The sequence below is a fragment of the Panthera pardus genome, unplaced genomic scaffold (genome assembly GCF_024362965.1).
Source record: "Panthera pardus isolate Hobbes unplaced genomic scaffold, ASM2436296v1 HiC_scaffold_11, whole genome shotgun sequence".
Classification (NCBI taxonomy): Eukaryota; Metazoa; Chordata; class Mammalia; order Carnivora; family Felidae; genus Panthera; species Panthera pardus.
Window position 1 is genome coordinate 24,180,135 of NW_026526666.1, and position 14,508 is coordinate 24,194,642.

General features: G+C 37.5%; 1 protein-coding gene across 1 annotated transcript in view; it reads left to right on the forward strand.

Annotated features, from left to right (window-relative positions):
* Window positions 1–14,508, forward strand: part of DPYD (dihydropyrimidine dehydrogenase) — an 850,732-nt gene that overhangs the window by 562,067 nt on the left and 274,157 nt on the right. Inside the window, exon 15 of the mRNA XM_019457587.2 lies at window positions 5,909–5,977. Within this exon, the coding sequence (XP_019313132.1) occupies window positions 5,909–5,977 (69 nt within the window). The remainder of the gene's footprint in view (window positions 1–5,908; window positions 5,978–14,508) is intronic.

Consider the following 14,508-nt stretch of genomic DNA (forward strand, 5'->3'; position numbering starts at 1 on the left):
ACACTTTCCTCTCAGCATTTGTGACCTCACATTCTCAGATGGCATCCCAGGCCCTTCCTTTTTCTGTATTTTATTCTCTTCCCTTTGAAGACACCTATCCAGGTGGCTTTAAATACTGTTATATTTCAAAGTTTCTAATATGTACGCCTTCATCTCTAACCTCTTTAGTGAGTTCTAGACTCATGTATACAGTGACGTGGTTTATGTTCTCATTAATGAGAGAGGCTTAATAGACATTTTATGTGTAAGATATGAAAACGGAACCTCTTAGTACCTCCCCCCACCCCACACTAGTTATTTGACTAGGCCTTGTTGCATCTCAGTAAACTGTCTACATTCCACTTAGTAGCTCAAGCCAATAATCTAGGGATCAGCCTCAATCTCTCCTTTTTTCTCATCTCCTGAATCTAACTACTGACCAGTCTTGTTGGTTCTAGCTCAGAACTGTCCACTTCACTGAATCCCCATGGGTAATATGCAAGCCACATTATTTCAATCTAACTGGACTCTGCTTTCATCCTGAAACACCTTCATTCCCTTCCCTATAAATTAGTGAAACACATCTTTTTAAAATGCAGATCAGATTATTTTATCACCCTCCTTTAAACCTTTCACTAGTCTCCATTGCACCTATAATAAAACCCAATTCCCACAGGGATCGGCTCATAGAGATATGGCCACTGACTGTTTGTCTCATTTTCTCTTAAATTCGTCTTGCCCTATCCTGAAACTCCATCCACATGGCCTTCTCTTTTTCTTAAATATGTCATGCTCATTCCCACCTCAGTGTCTTTGCACATGTATTTTCTTCTACTTAGAATGCCAGTTGTCTTCCAGTTCCCCATCCCATTCTTCAGTGTAAGGGGCCTTCTTATCTATCATGTCTCAACTCACACAGCCTTTTACTGACCATCATCTGATGGAGGCACTGTGCACCCCACTGATTCTCCATTACTGTCCTCTATTATGCCTTTCTAACAATAATCTTGATGTGTAAATAGTCCTAATAATTTTTTTAACTTGTTATAATTTTCTCTCCCTAAAATGTAAGCTACAGGAAGGCAAGGACTTCTTTCATTTTTTAAATCACTTCTGAGTTAGAACAGTTACTGGTACATAGTATGTGCTCAAGAAATATCAGTTGGGGATACCTAGGTGGCTCTGTCATTTAGGCATCTGACTTTGCCTCAGGTCATCTCATGGTTTGTAGGTTTGAGCCCTGCATCAGGCTTTGCAGTAACAGTGAGGAGCCTGCTTAGGATTCTCTTTCTCTCCCTCTCTCTCTCTGCCCCTTGCTTTCTCTCTCTCTCTCTCTCTCTCTCTCTCTCTCTGTCTCTCTCTCTCCCTCTCTCTCTCTCTCAAAATAAATAAACTTAAAGAAAAATAAATATTAGTTGAGTGTTCAATGGAAAAGACTCTAAGTCAATGTCTTAAACTCCTTTCTATGTCATTTGGTAGCAAGCACACAGTACATGCTCAATTTGCTTATTAATGGACTGACATTGACTCTCCCACTAGCCTGTGTGTCATAAAATGTAGGATGTAGTTCAAACACTACATAGCATTTGGCTATGTATAAATTTGCCTATGTATAAATTTATCCAATGATTTTTAAAATATGAGTTATAAAAATGGAGCACTAGAAATGGCCTAATTTAAGTGAAATATAGGCAAAAGTTACCCTGGCTTTAAGAAAATGTTTCACTGAATATTTATTTCTAGTAATATAGCATGATGTTTCACAATATAAAATATCCATCAATTCTCTTTTTTCATGGGAAGAAAACAAAGCCCTGTCCTTTCTTGCTTGCCTAAAAACCAAGCACACTAAAATACGGAAAGGCTTTCTAATCATCAAAGAAAGATTAAATTATGCCCAGTGTCCTTTTAATGTTAATATCTTTTAGCCAGACTCTTTGAAAAATCCTAATATGTTTTAATAAAGAATAAAATGATTTTTGGGTCATTTTTATTCCCCTGAAGTAGAATGTCATCACATATTTTCCCAAAATATCAGTTGGTTTTAGATTAAGAATATTTAGACTATGAAGACAATTTGGCATTTTAAAAATAATGTAGATTTTTTTCCCTTACATTTACTTGACTGTTAAAAAATTGCTTAGGAAGTTATTTCAAAAGTGCCAATTTTAGTTTTAAATGTAATAATTGTCAAGACTCTAAGTGAAAGATATCAGGATACAACTTGAATTTTCTTAAGATAAAGTGGTGTTAGTTCACACATACAGATGTGTTAGTGGTACACCTAGCTTAAAAGTGGCTAGCATAGGTCTCTTCCCATTACACATTTTCTACTTCCCTGTCTCTGCTTTATTTTTCCCTAGCATAACTAGCTTTGGGTGGAGGTGGCAAGATCGGTTAAGTGAAGAGTCAGTTGGGGGTCACCAGCAGCTCTCAACACACTTCATTCCAGTTTAGGGACCAATGAGAAAAAGAATTGTTATCTTCCCAGCTCCAGTGTAGGACTTCCACAGGAATAGAGTGGCTGATTGCTATGATCAGCCCTGTTAGAGATAATTTTTGTTTTTTGGGCAAGAACGTAGAGTCTGTTTCAGAAAGTGAGGAAAGAAGAACAAGGTAGTGCTTGACTGCTTAGAGCACACACACAAAAATCTACCTCTGCTTAACATAATGTTTCTCTCCCACCTGTGGTCACCCTTCCCCAGTGACAGCCCATGCCAAATCATACCAAGTCACTGCATCCCCAGGCATTTGGTGGCACCAGGGCTCTTGATGTTCAGGACAATTATCTGGGTAATATTTATTTCTCTCCATCAAGCCCAACCATGGCTTCTCATGATCCTCAGGACCTATAGGGCAAAAATGACTTTAACCAACCCCAACACAATCAATATATATTTGAAGCAATAACAGCTTTGTCAAAATTAAAATGGCCATTTAGTAAAGTGGAACCAGGTTAGACACTAGTTGAGAGCATAACTAGTCAATGCTAGTAAACATGGTTATTTACTAGTCATTTACTAGTCAGTGCTGGTAAACATTATTTTCCTGGCAGCAGATTTCTTTGGTCAGGCTATCTGCTTAGCTGAGTCCTGCCCACTATAAGGGTCTTCCCTGTTGTCCTCCACGGCTGCCTAGGAGGGCCATGGGAGAGGAGGATGTTGTGCTGATTTAGCACCTGCTTCATATTTCTATAGGAATGTGAACCTGAGGATTACTTTTCATAATTAGAGGCATGTTTGGCTTTTGTTTTTTTGGGTTTTTTTTTTGCTTGTCTTGATTTAAATAATAAAACTCCCTAAAAACCTTAGTATACTGTTTATTACTTTCACCATAGAAGCACTCGTATCTAATGCTAAAATCTGTTTTTCATTTTGAACTTTGGATCTCACCCTGCCTTTAAAGTTTTAGCAACAAGCCTGGGGGCTCTGCCCATTTCCAAACTCTTTTTATTAACTGTTTTGTTTTTAAAATTTGGTTTTTTTTTTTCTTACCTTGAAGCCACCGAGGACAATAGGAATCTGTCTGACCTGCGCCCATTTGATTTTCCTTTTAGATGGGCTCCTTTTTTTTTCATGCAGAGGATACTCACCAGGAGGTATTAGTCTCGTCCTAGAAGATCAGGTGTACACTGTGGTATTTCTCACTGGTTAGTTTTCAAAATAGGGAGGGGGGCAGAATATCGCTGATCTTAGATCACATGAAAAGGGCAGAAAAAGCATCTCTTACTGAAGGTTCATAAGTTATGCTGGTGATCCTTTTTTAGCTAGCAAATGGGCAAGCATGGAATGTGACTTTTCCCTTTCTTTTAGCCCTAGAGAAAAGGCCATGTGTCATTCTTAACATTTGTTTCTCCAAATTCTTAAAAGCTGCATTCTCACTGGACACAAATGTTGACTCCTGAACTCACCCCAAAATAATTAGGCATTCTTAACTTTTCTCTTCTGTTCATCATTTACTTTCTTCCTTTTGTTCTCTCTCTAAAGAGGAATCAATCTTATTTCTCATCATTGTCCCACCTTTATCTGATTCAAACTCTCAGATCTTCTGATCCCTGTTTCTCAATTGCTCTGTCTAGTTCACAAGTTCTGTGCATTTCAACATCTGACCCTTTTTTCTATCACCAAGACCAACACCCAGATCAGCCTTGCTCACTCTTCACTCTGACTCATGATAATTATTTGCCAACACTTTTCATCTGTTGTTTATTTTTTCCCTTCTCTGACTCAAGATACTCATTTCTGCTTAATCTTAAAGGGATAAACTGATAGCGGCACCTGGGTGGCTCAGTCTGTTAAGCATCCGACTTCAGCTCAGGTGATGATCTCATGGTTCATGGGTTCAAGCCCCACATTGGGCTCCGTGCTGACAGCTCGGAGCCTGGGGCCTGCTTCAGATTCTGTGTCTCTCTCTCTGTCCCTCCTCCACTGCAGCTCTTGTTCTCTCTCTCAAAATAAACAAGCAAACATTTTAAAAAACAAATAAAAAAAAGGAAGAGCTGATAAAGCAACTCCCTGCTCCTAAACTTTTGGTGACCTCATTCATTTATTCACTCAGTCTTATTGTGTGCCAAACACCATGCTGATTATTGTAGGTGAAATGATGAATGATACAGAGCAGGCCCAGCTCCCATGGAGATTATAGTCTATCAGGAGAGAAAAAAAATTAACCCAGCGTTACAGTCAGGCTTGTTGTCTCCGTGGTTTTCATGGTGTATGATCCCAACTTATTTTCTCTTTCTGTCAATGTTGAAAGCATTTACAACATATATTTGTTTTGTTTTGTTTTGTTTTCTAGACATACACAAGAAAGCTGAGTGTGGTGAGAGCATAGTTAGTGGTTTTAGTGGACTCTTCCTCTAGATTCTGCAACTTTAGGCTTGGCACAAACTCTTTGTGGTTCAATCTCAGTCTTTAAATGTTAATAATAAAAAAACTAATGACATGTATTGAATGCTTGCTTTGGGCCAGCAAAATCTAGTGGTTAAAAGCACAGATTCCCAGTCAAACTGCCTGGGTCTGAGTCCTGGCTCTGCTCCCTCTTATCTGTGCTACTTGTGCATCTCAGTACTTCAGCATCTTCTATAAAATGGGGAAAATAGCGTTGGGAACAATTAATTAAGTGAATGAAGTAAAAACCATTTAAACAGTACCTACAGCATCATAAGAGCTATGTAAGTTTTAGCAACTTCCATTATTTCTTTCCTAAGTAAGTCATACTATTATCCATGTTTAACCAGTGAAGAAACTAAATAACTTGCCTGGGGCCACACAGTCAGTGATAGAGTCAGAGTTCTAATGCGGATATTCTGGCTTCAGAGCAGATATTAGTAGCTATCATTCTATGTACCCTCTATTATAGGATTATTGTAAATAGTCAAATAATCAGCATTTAACAAAGTTTAAACTTATAGTGCACTGTGAATATGTAAGGTATTATTATCCATGCTGTAATAAGATATGATTGAAGAAAACACTAATTTATTTCTTTTCTGTATCTTGAAACTTTTAGCTACAGCAGAAATTATATTAATAAACATTTCTATGTCATTGTGTGATATAGACAACCCTCTCACATGCACAAATGTATGTAAGTCCCACTATCACTTTCTGAGGTGGACAAAGTCCACATTGTTCTCTCCATTTTAAAAATAAGAATGTGGAGGACCAGAAAAGTTAAGTAACTTACATTAAGAATTCAGAGGTAGTAAATGAGAAAATCTCTAACATAAGTCCGAAGCCCAGAATCTCATTCTTTGCCTCACTGTAAGACTCTGTTGTTTTTTAATAATTTTTCTTTCAGTGGATCAAAACTAATTTTTAGACTATAGTTTGCCATTGTAAACATATATATGTAAATATCAATATACCCTTGTGTACAAAAGCATAACCATTTGAACTGACATTCTTTCCCTCTTTTCGTTTTAAAGATTGTGATTGCTAGCATCATGTGCAGTTACAGCAAAAATGACTGGATGGAGCTCTCCAAAATGGCTGAGGTAATGATTTCTTTAGTATATATTTATTTTATTTCTCCTCTTCCATTTTTATTAGTTTTAAATAAAGAGCTGCCATGAAAAATAACACAGTAGAAGTAAAATTGAATGGAAAATGGTAACTTAAAACATTTCTATTATAATTTGTTTACCCTGTGTTTTCATTAAAATGATGGAAATGTAAATTTAAAAGGAATCTGTTCTATGAAAGTGGTCCCTTGGATTTCACACAGTACCTAAAAAATCCTTTATTCTTTGAATCCATATACTCTTTATTTGCATATTAAGCAAACTGTATATTATGATGGATGCCATGATAAAATTTAATTCTACCTTTGAGAGTGTAACAGGATCTTACCTTGCCTTTAGGCAAACTAGTTTGACAGCGAGAAGAAATTTTGAATATAAAACTCTTGAATATTTAAAATATAAAAGGTTCGTTTAATACTATTCTAGTTTGAATACAGACATGCATAAAATGGTAGGACAGAATGCTCCTGAATTGAACACTAGTCAGCAGGTTTTCTATAATATAAATTGAATCTTGCACAAATGCAAACAACTAACCATGTGCCTCCAATTTGTATTTCAAATAGAAAAATACATACTTAAAATTGTATACTTATGTCCGTCATGCTGTCATGAAAAATAATCTAGATAGCTTCAGCTGGGGTTTCTTGAAAACCTCTCAGAAATGTAGAAGGCTAAATCTAACAACGCTTATATACTAATGACTGTGCATTATAAAATATTATAAAGCCTTCTATCGTGTTCAAAAATTGTACATTTTATTTGGATATCTTAAAACTGCGAGGGAAAAATTACTTCTGGGACTTAAAGGGGTGAAATTAAACATGATCAGTAATTGGTTTCGTGATCTTTAGTGCTGGGTCCACTTTATACGTGTATTTACCTAATTGACCATGAAATCTTCCACAGAACCTGTGCTTGGCATGAGCTTTGCCAATTTTAAGCTGACTATGATGAATGGCTTTATCACGCTGCTTGCTTCTCTGCCTTTCTGTAGAATAAAATACTTTAAAATAAATATATTCTTCAGTAATGAGCATTAACTTTTAAATAAACAAATTTTACTTTTAAAAAGTCCAAAGCCTTCCTATTAGTAACATACCAACCAAGTTAAAGATATTTTTCACATTTCTCACATTCTGTATCTATTTATTTAATAGCAGTTTTATTTAATATCATAAGTACTCATAGCAAAAAAAAAAAAAAAAGAACAGCAACAACAAAGGAAAGGAAGGAAGAGAGGATAAAAAGAAGAGAAAAAAATTAGAAAGAAAAAGTTATGCTTTCCATTGGGTCAAACCAGTCTATAGAATCTCTCCCCAGGAAAGCCATCTACATAACAAGAAGGTCAATCTATAGATGCTGTCAATTAAAAAAAAAAATCTTTTCTATAATCTTAAAATATGGACCGTCCCAGGGCATATCGCATGAAGGAGCTATCCCCTGGAGGGGACATCCCCCTGGAGGGCCGCATTAGGCAGCATGATTCATCATAGCTCATTGATAGGTACCCAATAACGCTTTGTAGAGTCAGTTTTGTTTTTATGAATGCATGCTTCAAAAGAGATTAAAACAGATTTTCTTTTTTTTACAGTAGAAGATCCCACATTCAAACAAACAAACAAAAACAAACAAACAAACAAACAAAAAAAACCCATTCAAACCAAACTTACTATACCACTTACAGTGTACATTTCTTTGGGGGGTGTTGATAATGGGCGGTAAGAAATCTGAACTATAACACCAGCTGTTCTAGCACGAGTTTTAAGTTCAGCAGATGACTTAATGTGATGATGAATATACTTTAAATTCATGAAGTTCCTCTCCTTATAGTACATTAATTTTCGAATTACGCAATAGGGAACCAAGGAAATCTGTTATGAGCTCTTTACTATTATATCTGAAAACAGAAATGACACGTGTGTAACAGCAGGACAGATCAACTTGTACAAGAACATGAAAAAGCAAAGAGTGAGAAACTGTGTCAGAATGAAAATTTGCACGAGGAAGGATCATTATTATTTGTTTCACCAGAGGCTACAACTGTGTTTTCCTATTCTATTTTTTTAACTTTATTTATTTATTTAGAGAGACAGAGAGAGAGAGCAAGTGGGGGAGGGGCAGAGAGAGAGAGAGACAGAATCTGAAGCAGGCTGTGTGCTGTCAGGGCAAAGCCTGATGCAGGGCTTGAACTCACAAACTGTGAGATCATGACCTGAGCCGAGATCAAGAGTAGGATGCTTAACCACCTGAGCCACCCAGGTGCCCCAGTATTTTACTATTCTAAATAAACATTTAAGACCATATGGATGGTTAAAAAAAATAGAACCTAGGTACATTCTTAAAATATGCTGAATTCAACTAAATGACATTTTTAAAAATTAATATATATCCAGTATATCATCTTTACCATGTACATATTTTTTATTTTATTTTTTTAATGTTTATTTATTTTTGAGAGAGAGAGAATGGGGGAGGGGCAGAGAGAGAGAGGGAGACACAGAATCTGAAGCAGGCTCCAGGCTCTGAACTGTCAGCACAGAGCCCAACATGGAGCTCTAACTCATGAACTGTGAGATCATGACCTGAGCTGAAGTCGACTTCTTAACCAACTGAGCCACCCAGGCACCCCTACCATGTACATACTTTTTAAATATATTCTTTTAAGTTCATTTGTTTATTTTGAGAGAGAGAAAGCAAGCATGTGTGTGTAGGGAAGGGGTAGAGAGAGGGAAAGAGAGAATCCCAAGCAGGCTTTGTGCTGTCAGCACAGAACCCTATGCAGAGCTTGATTGTACAAACTGCGAGATCATGGCCTGAGCCAAAGTCAAGAGTCAGACACTTAACCGACTAAGCCACCCATGTGGTCCTATCATGTGCATATTTTTTTTAGAAAGCTTTGTTTCCTCCTGGAAATAGAACCATACTGAACCAAACCTTCCTTTTCAGTTTAACCCAAGAATACACATGCTTTTATTGTCATCTTTTATGCATTCTTCAACCTGGTTTGAATTTGTTGTTTTGTGAACACCATAGAAAAGAAGCAGCCTTTAGAAAAGTTTTCACAGTTTGGTGTCAAATCAGTAGCATTGTTAGGGTCTGCTCAAGTTTTCTGTATCTGATCACAGCCTTTCCTACTTTTCTGGGACATGGATAACCTACTCCAATTCCATGCAAAGGAAGATCTATGGAACACCTACTATGTGCAAAGTCTCTTGCCAGCCAAAACAGAGGTGAATAAGATATAGCACCCATCATACTAGAAAGATACCCCAGTCAGAAAGATCAGAAATACACCAAACTGAACCATATGGAACGCTGACAATATCAGGTCTTAAACAGATCTTGAACTGATTTTAATAGATCTTGAATCCATTTCTTTCTTAATGCGTATTAGCTTAGAAAACAGAGCCTGGGTCAAAGGTAATGTGAAGATGCTTAATGAAGGATACAAGCCCAGAGCAGGAAGGGTGGGAGCAAAAGGGAAATTAGATAGGAAGAAGGGAAAGCAGATCCTGTGTGGTACATTCCAGGCTGGCTCCCGCTTCACAAGGAAATGGAGCTAATTGCTCTGTCCTGTGGGATGGAGAGTGCTTTGTGAAATCATCCTGCCTCACAACAGTTCAGAGGAGAAGGGTGAGAGATGTACCTACTGGTTCCTTTCTGTCTACTGTCTCTCACTGGTCAAATTTCACACCCGGGGTTCTGCCTTCCTCTGCACTCCTGGGTTGTGTATCCTGCCCACTTTAGGGCAGCTGCCAATAAGGAAGCCAAATCCCACAGCATGTTGTGAGACATTTCTTGTTTCTTGTTTGATGTGTCTTGTGAGATGTTGTGACATCTAAACCCAGAACCTAGGAAAAAGCTAGAGCCTCTTGGTCAGGTGTGCACATGGGTACTTCTGGGGCTGTCACTTTGATAGATACAGTGGCAGCTGTGGCAAAGCCCAGCTCCCATGCTGAGGGAGCTGTGAGAACTGGCAGGGGTAGCAGTTGTGAGAACAGCATCAGGGACTGAGGTCTCTTTTCAAGCTAGTGGCAAAAGCTTGAGTGGCAAGTAAGGCCATCAGATTTGAACCAGCAGATAAATTGAACATGGCTCAATATGCATTGCTACCACCCTAATCCAAGTTTATGAGACAGCTTGCCCTCAGGCAATCCGAAACCTTCCCATTCTCCTTCTTAAGATGCAAAATCCTTACCTTAACCTGTAAGCCCCCCCACCATGTTCTGGACCCTGCCTGCTTCCCCAGCATCATCCTCAGTTTGGTATCCACATCCCAGCACCTGCTGGTCTCCTCTTACTCCTCCGACACACTCTGAACTGACGGCCTTTGCTATTCCCTTGGCCTGGAACATTCTCTCTTACTCATACAATGCTCTCTTGTTCTCAACTCTGAGTCCCCTGACTGGTAGGTTAAACCCTCTGCCTAACTCCTAAGATCCTGTCTTCAGAAGCCAGTTTACCATAAAACTAATGAAACATATGCTTCAGGGCTTACTTGCCCAAGTTTACTTCTAAACCCCTGTACCTAATTTTGGATTTGTAATTTTTACTTATTTTTTTTTTCTTAATGAAGTTTCCCTGATGTGTTTACGCTTCAGGCTCCCCAAAATCTAGGTGTACTTCTGCCTGTGCTTTTCCTTTGTGGCATTTAATACAGTGGTAATCACAGTGGTGTCATTCGCTCATTAACCTCTGTCCTGCTTATTACACAGCAAGCTCCTGGGGGTGGAGACTCCTGGCTGGTTCACCACTTAATCTCCAATCCCAAGCACAGGGCTTTGCCCACCCGTGGTTATCCCTCAAATATTTGTTGAAGCAAAATAGGGATACAGAGCTGGTATACTGACATGTGACAAACAAAGAGCAAACAATTACAGAATAAATGGGAAGAGTGGCACTTTATTTGGCACCAATGAACTTGAGGTGATTAAGATACAAAGTAGAAAGTTTTAAGCCAGGGACCTGATGAGGGATTGCCAAAGTTCTGACCACGATTGGTAGGATGTCACCTACTGAGAAAGGTCCAGGGAAAATGCTCAGGTGTCAAGACCAGGTGGCCACACTATTCCTAGCAGGGAGTCCAAACAAACTACAGAAAAGCTGGGTTCTTACCATTTTTTTTAACCTGAATTTGGGCTAGCAGTGTGTCGTTAAACTAAATAGATGTTAGAATTAGGAGATCTCAAATAGGCTGGGGCAGAAAGCAAAGGTGAACCATAGAAATGTGTAGGAGCAGGTAGATATGTCTGTGAAGAGTGATCTTTAGCACACTGAATGCAGTCAGGAAAGGTGGACGCCAGCTTGCAGACAAGAGACAGTCACTGACTTAGTGTCCAGTAAGGCCCAAGCCAGTTCAGTGTTTACCTGTACCAAATCCACTTAAAAGTAGTTTAAGATCCTGGAGAACTTATGCCTCCAGTTTTGAACAGATTAGACTAGATGACAGTGTTGATACATACGAAGTCAACAATGGGCATTGTATTTTCTTTTAAGAGATGAAATTAAGAGAAAATTCAAGAAGTGTACCTTTCATCCCCCCAAAGAAACACCATCCTCACCCTGCTTGGGCTCTGATGCTTTTTGCCAGCCCCACCACCCATGGAAGCCTTTCCTTCCCACTTGGGCTCTGATATACTACATCAAACCACCCTCCACATGGACATCCGTCTCATTGTTCTTGGGCTCTGATAAGCCACACTGGGCTCTCCTGGATCCTTCTAAATCCTCTAGGTCAGCTACCTTGCTCTGTCCCACCCAATGACTTTAAAACTACATCAATCAGGAGGGAAGGGAGGGGTAAGAAAGGGAGAAGAGGAAGAAGTTTGTATCTGATTTTGTTGTATATACTGTGCAAAGATTTATGTTTTTGCTACTCTGGTTTCTCTGAGAGTTTTTAAAGTGATTCAGAGAATTTTAGAAACTACACTGCTCCCACTATTCTGATAATTACTTACAATATTTTTTTTTCTTTTCTTCCCCCTCCCCACGAAGTGTAGATAGTTACTTTAAATCCTTTTACAAGTCAAGACTGGAGAAGGGCAAGTTGGAGATTCTAATTGGATGCCTGGATGATGGATGGATGGATAGATGAATATATGGATGGATAGACAGACAAAGAAACAGATAGATAGACAGCAATTGCTTACCCTTGCATAATATTTACTATAGTCCAGGCACTGTTTTAACTCATTCACTTTTATTAAATTTATATATATCTTCCAAAAGCAACCTATGAGTTACTTCCATTGCTTTCCATTTTTTTGTAGATGAGGAAACTAAAGCAAAAGATAGTTAAATAATATGCCCAAGACTATAGATATAGTATATAGTAAAAGTGGGATTCAAACCCACGAAATCTGCCTCCAGAGTTTAGGCTATTAACATATACATTCTACTTCATGTAAATAAATGGGTGATAAGCAGATAATGTATGAAATTAGAAACAGCAAATTTTCTATGTCATGGCCTTCACTAGATTACTTTATTGTGTAATCATTTAGGTTAGGTAGCATAAACTCTGGGCTAAATGAGTAAACCGAAATGCTTGTAACTAACAAGAGTCAGAATGCAAGCCCAGTTTCAGTTAATTTAACATTTCATGCTAATTCAGCAATTAAGGCTTTTTGAATGCATATAGTTGCTTGGAAATGGAATTAACTGCCTTTTAAGGGGGTGTACATCCTGTGATAAGAATATTCAAGCAGAGGCCAAATGAATGTTCCCTGTCTCTTGGTGTCACCTTGAGAAGAATTATCTCAGTTTTGAGATAATCAAAGGCCTTTTCAGATGTGTTTGGTGGGTCAATGTTTGTATTTGTGTATAATACTGGGGAAATCTTTATTAATTAGTCACTGAAAAGCCTTTAAATTGGACAGGTGGTTTTACAAGATTTTAATTTTACTTCAAGTTTAGAAGCTTTAAGGATGTTAAATGTTACATCTTCTTAACCCACTGTATCAGCTCCAGCCTTGGAATTAATGATTTCTAATAAGTTATGATAGTGAGTAAAAACATAGGCTCTGGACTCAAACACTTGGTTTTACAAGATTAGAGATATTAAGCAAGTCACTTGAACTCTTTGTAACCTCTGCTTTATCATTTGTAAAATGGGGCTAATGATATATCTCATGACAAAGAGCCTAGTAAAGTATCTGGCATATTGCAAGTAAGTACTCAATGAATATTAGTTATTATCGTCTAATTGTAACCTTAGCTTTCACTTACAATTTAGGAAATACGTATAATGTAAATATATACAAATACCACCTAAAGTTTATCTAATCCAAAATGTTGTGGAACTGATTTGCTATTAATTGCTGCATTTCAACTAAATAAAGAAGTCTAAAGGAACTATTTGAAATAACTAAGACTAAGAAAAATGCAATACTGTATATAATTGCAATGCACAATCTTTTAATTAAGCTGGTAATTCCCACATGGCATGATTTTGAGATAGGTCCTATTATCTACAGTTAATACTTGAGTAGATGGGGACAAAGATCAACTGACTTCCTAAAGTATCCCCGATTCCTTAGCAAACCTAGGATTAGAACTCAGAATTTAGGCTGTGCTTTGTTCATGCTCATCACCAAACCAGCAGGAAAAAAAAAAAAAAACAGTATGATTCATGGTAATTTTCAGATAATATGAAGCATTTTAAAACTGAATTAGGGAATCAGAAACCATAATGAAACAGTATTAGAAAACAAGCTGAATGATCAAATGAACTTTCACAAATGTGTAGAAGAAAGAGCAGATTCACTCATGAACAAAGGTGGTTAAGAAGGTTGACCAAGAAATGGCTAGCTAGAATTCTTCAGTTTGTTGAGGTCCTAGTTACAATTTTCAAAGCAGAAAAAAATAGGCTAAAGTCTTGAACAATTAGGAAGAAAAGTGAGCCCTTGAAGAAACAGCTAGGTCTGTTGATACACTTAGAAAGTAGTGAACTGTATTTTTAAAGCCTTTGCATGATGTAAGAGACATGCTATAATGTTATGGAAACTGACTCAGGCTTCTAGTTGACCTAGTTGTGGTGTTGGAGAAATTCTAGAAGTTAGGTAAAATAATATGTAAACTTGAATAGTTTATCCCCCATCCCTCAAATTACCATATTAAACTATTTAAAAAAGTGTTTTGCTTGTTCTTAGAATTTTTTACAGAAGACTTCTCAAGAATTCTACGATTCTTCAAGTAGTCTAAGAACACTAGGAGGGAACTATTGTGTTCATTTTCACAGGACCCATTTTGTATACTCATGAATTAATGAGTTAAATTGGAATCCTATTTAATTATTAAAGACAAAACTATCTGCACTTCATGTTTCTTATCATGGACTTATTTTCAATACAATACAATTGATTTTCAGTTAAAAACATTTAAATTTTTACTTGTATGCATTCCCGGTAGCCTACTGTATTTTTCTTTGCACTGCTACTTCCTGGACCAAGTATCCAGAATTAGTAAGATTTGTTTCTATAAAAGTAAAAGCTGTGTAGGGA